The 5,021-nt window shown below is 38.8% G+C and overlaps 1 protein-coding gene across 1 annotated transcript; it reads left to right on the top strand.

The window, feature by feature from the left end:
* The first annotated feature begins 616 nt into the window (after positions 1-616).
* LOC117925334 (probable LRR receptor-like serine/threonine-protein kinase At3g47570) lies at positions 617-3,652 on the top strand. The gene is made up of 3 exons (XM_034844328.1): positions 617-3,062; positions 3,276-3,583; positions 3,616-3,652. The coding sequence occupies exons 1-3, from the start codon at positions 617-619 to the stop codon at positions 3,634-3,636; spliced, it is 2,775 nt and encodes a 924-aa protein (XP_034700219.1). The 3' UTR covers positions 3,637-3,652.
* The last annotated feature ends 1,369 nt before the right edge of the window (positions 3,653-5,021 follow it).

The raw sequence follows: 5,021 nt of genomic DNA, 5'->3' as shown, positions 1-5,021 counted from the left end.
TCCATCGAGTTTTATGCCAATCGGGGCAGTATCCGCTGCTGTAGTTGGGGTCGGGGCCTTGTTCAACACCTCGGCCATCTTCATGGTGAGTTTTGATAAAATAGAGGTTGTCGTTGGTGGAGACCCTCTTGTCTGAGAGTCTGATTCAGACATTTTCCTGGGTCGTTGTTAGGTTGTTGGGGTTGGGTAGAATCAAGAAGTTGATACCAAAGAGCAGAAACAAACCTACTTTGATACCATGTTGACGAGAAAGGAAATAATTTGTATATATGGAATTTGTATACACAATTGCTATATTAAAATGGTACAAAGGAGCTCAATATTTAGCCCATTTACGATCTTAATTTGTCTAGAAAAATGTCTAAGGAAAGTTGACTAATCTGATCCCTTCAGTTACGCCCAATCTAATCCCTTCAGTTATGCTTGTAACGGATTGTACAACTCATGTCCACATATAGAGCTAAAATTTAGTAAACATTCCATCACATCAATTTGAAGCTGCCAGGGAGTTTGAAAATGACGTGTTTCAACTAGACCTCTTAATTTTCTTAGGTAAGCCATGCTCATTCTTCTTTAGTTGTGAGTTTTCTTGTTGATCAAACAAGACCTACGAAACATGTCTGTGGAGAGGCTTTTCATGGAGTCCCTTGTCGGAGTGCTGTTAGTACACTCATGTTTGGCCATTTCTTCCTCCAACGTCACTGATCTATCTGCTCTGCTTGCGTTCAAGTCTGAGATCAAGCTTGACCCCAACAACATTTTGGGGAGTAACTGGACTGAAGCTGAAAACTTCTGCAATTGGGTTGGCGTCTCTTGTAGCAGTCGCAGACAGAGAGTAACACTTTTGAGCCTTGGACACATGGGTCTCCAAGGCACCATTTCTCCTTATGTCGGTAATCTTTCCTTCCTGGTTGGACTTGATCTTCGTAACAACAGTTTTCATGGTCATCTGATTCCTGAAATCAGCCATTTGAAACGCTTGAGAAAACTCATATTACAACTGAACATGCTGGAAGGATTGATCCCTGAAAGCATGCAACACTGCCAAAAGCTTCAGGTCATCTCCCTTGCAAAAAATGAATTTACAGGGGTGATACCAAATTGGTTAAGCTACTTACCCTCACTTCGAGCCCTATACCTTGGAAGGAACATTCTTACAGGTACTATTCCACCTTCCTTGGGTAACAATTCAAAGTTGGAATGGCTTGGTTTAGAACAAAACCACCTTCACGGAACCATTCCAAGTGAGATAGGGAATCTTCAGAATTTGATGGGCATTAACTTTGCCAAAAATAACTTCACTGGGTTGATACCCCTGACAATTTTCAATGTCTCCACCCTAGAACAAATATTATTAGAACAAAATTCTCTTTCAGGGACTCTTCCTTCAACTCTTGGGCTTTTGCTTCCAAACCTAAAGATCCTTGGCCTTGGCGTAAATAAGCTCAGTGGAGTTATCCCTTTGTATCTATCAAATTGTTCTCAACTCATATATTTAGATTTAGAAGACAACCGATTTACCGGAGAAGTCCCCAGAAATATAGGCCACTCAGAACAGCTCCAAACACTATTTCTGGATGGAAATCAGCTAACAGGTTCAATTCCAAGGGAAATTGGTTCCTTGACAAATTTGAATCTACTTGCATTGAGTAATAACAATCTGAGTGGTGCCATTCCATCAACAATTAAAGGAATGAAAAGCCTGCAGAGACTATATCTTGATGGTAACCAACTTGAGGAAAGCATTCCGAACGAGGTGTGCCTCCTTAGAAACTTGGGGGAAATGAGCCTTGGAAATAATAAGCTGTCTGGATCAATTCCAAGTTGCATAGAAAATGTTAGTTATTTACAGATCATGCTGTTGGATTCCAATTTGTTGTCCTCATCAATTCCATCCAACTTGTGGAGCCTTGAAAATCTCCGGTCTTTGGATTTATCATTTAATTCATTGGGCGGAAGCCTCCATGCCAACATGAGATCAATGAAAATGCTGCAGACCATGGACTTGTCTTGGAACAGAATCTCAGGTAACATTCCAACCATTCTTGGGGCCTTTGAAAGCTTAAGTTCCCTAAATCTGTCGGGAAACTTATTTTGGGGGTCTATTCCCGAATCTCTTGGCGAATTGATCACATTGGATTATATGGACCTCTCTCACAATAATCTATCTGGATCAATACCCAAATCATTGGTGGCTCTTTCACATCTCCGAAACCTGAATTTGTCTTTTAATAAGCTGTCGGGGGAAATTCCAAGGGACGGGTGTTTTGAGAACTTTACAGCAGCATCCTTTTTGGAGAACCAAGCACTCTGCGGGCAGCCCATCTTTCAAGTCCCACCTTGCCAGCGTCATATCACCCAAAAATCAAAAAATAAATTTCTCTTCAAAATTTTCCTTCCATGCATTGCATCAGTGCCAATCCTCGTGGCTCTCGTCCTCCTGATGATAAAATATCGACAGAGTAAGGTGGAAACACTGAACACAGTTGATGTAGCACCTGCAGTGGAGCATAGAATGATTTCATATCAAGAGCTTCGTCATGCTACGAATGATTTCTCTGAAGCTAACATCCTTGGAGTGGGAAGCTTTGGTTCTGTCTTCAAAGGACTACTTTCCGAGGGGACACTAGTCGCTGTTAAAGTTTTGAATCTACAACTAGAAGGTGCTTTCAAAAGCTTTGATGCAGAATGCAAGGTGCTGGCAAGGGTTCGACATAGGAATCTGGTTAAAGTCATAACTTCATGCTCCAACCCTGAGCTAAGAGCTCTGGTTTTGCAATACATGCCCAATGGAAGCCTTGAGAAGTGGTTGTATTCTTTCAACTACTGCTTGAGTCTCTTCCAAAGAGTGAGCATCATGGTGGATGTCGCATTAGCTTTGGAGTATCTTCATCATGGTCAATCCGAGCCTGTGGTGCACTGTGATTTGAAGCCCAGCAATGTCCTCTTGGATGATGAGATGGTTGCTCATGTGGGCGACTTTGGCATTGCAAAGATTTTGGCTGAAAACAAGACTGTGACTCAAACCAAGACTCTAGGTACTCTTGGCTACATTGCACCAGGTACATCTTTTAGCCCATGCTACCCTTGAATACTGTAACATAGCACTAAGAAAATTTGAATTCAATGATCTATTTCCAAGACCATTTTTTTTATGTAATATAATTTAAAATACAGAATATCTGTAAGATAAAGTCCAACACAAAAAATAAAAAAATGAAATGGAAATCTTGTTATTCTATCTGCTCCAAAAATTGCTTTTGAATTTTTGATAGAGTATGGCTTGGAAGGAAGGGTATCCTCAAGAGGTGATATTTACAGCTATGGAATAATGTTGTTAGAGATGGTTACAAGAAAGAAGCCCATGGATGAGATGTTTTCTGAAGAAATGAGTTTGAGACAATGGGTTAAAGCAACAATTCCCAACAAAATAATGGAGGTGGTGGACGAAAATCTACCAAGGAACCAAGATGGGGGAGATGCGATTGCAACACAAGAAAAGCTTTTGGCCATCATGGAATTGGGCTTGGAGTGTAGCAGAGAATTACCAGAGGAGAGGATGGACATAAAAGAAGTTGTGGTTAAGCTTAACAAAATCAAATCACAACTACTTTGAAGTGGACATGTATCATTTAAATTTGTCTTAGTCAATTTTCATGTTTTTCCTTGTATGCATAGCCAATGTGCATAACTATTTATATCGATTAAGTTATGAATGCAGTATCAACTCTATGGTAGTTTACGGTTATCAAATTGGTCATCTTTCTATGTCAATTATGTCTTGAAAAAATTGATTGAACAATATCTCTTTTAAAATGGAAGTCAAATATTGTAGTGGCAAATTCATTTAGACCATGGCCTGGGTTTAGATTAAAGAACCTAGATATATAAGTACATATAATTTCATTTTCCTCTATAGTTTTTATAAAATTGAAATAAATAAATTTGACATTTTTATTTTGCTTTTCATTTTTCTTTTCCACATGCTATCTTGAGATTCAAGAGGGCACCATAACATCAATTTCTGGGAATTCTAGAAGGGATGCAATTGCAGCACAAGGCGATCTTGGTGATAATGGAACTTGGCTTAGAGTGTAGGGAGAGGATTGGCATAAAAGATGTAAATCATCAAGCGTAACTGTTAGAATATGAAAAGAAACTAGAACTTGCAGAGAAAGAAATAATTTGAGAGTTAAGAATTGAAGGAAGTCACACATCTATTTCACAAATGAGAATGCCTATTTATAGGCTTACAACCAAATGAAAATTGCAAAAAAAATCTCAGCTACTTTCAGATTTTATTAGCATTACTTCTACTAATTGAAAACAGAAAATTATGGAGTAAGAATCTGATATAAAACAATAACAAAGACTAAGTCTAACTAAGACTTTTTCAAACTTCAGAGGCAAACTCTCATGAGTTCTAACACTCCTCCTTGAGATTAGCCTTGGACATGCCAAGCTTCAACTTCAGGAACTCCAACCTTGATTTAGGAAGTGCCTTAGTCATTATGTCAGCAAGTTGCACATCAGTTGAGCAATAATGCAACTTGACAAGTGAATTCTTTTCAGCTTCCCTTATAGAATGAAATTTTACATTTATGTGTTTGGTCTTGCCATGTTGGATAGGATTTTGAGCAATGGCAATGGCTAACTTGTTGTCACAATAAAGCTCTGTTGGTGAGCTTTGTTCTTGGCCTAGATCAGCAAGCAATTTCCTTAACCATATTCCTTGATTTGCAGCAGTTGCTAAGGAGATATACTTAACTTCTGCAGTTGATTGTGCCACTACTTCTTGCTTTCTTGAATTCTAGCAAATTCAGATTTTATTGGCACTACTTCTACTAACTGAAAATAGAAAATTATGGAGCAAGAATCTGATACAAAACAATAACAAAGACTAAGTCTAACTAAGACTTTTTCAAACTTCAGAGGCAAGCTCTCATGAGTTCTAACACTCCTCCTTAAGATTTTCCTTGGACATGCCAAGCTTCAACCTTAGGAACTCCAGCCTTGATTTA

Source organism: Vitis riparia, chromosome 11, assembly GCF_004353265.1.
Source record: "Vitis riparia cultivar Riparia Gloire de Montpellier isolate 1030 chromosome 11, EGFV_Vit.rip_1.0, whole genome shotgun sequence".
NCBI classification, from domain to species: domain Eukaryota; kingdom Viridiplantae; phylum Streptophyta; class Magnoliopsida; order Vitales; family Vitaceae; genus Vitis; species Vitis riparia.
This window is presented reverse-complemented; position numbering and strand designations above follow the sequence as displayed.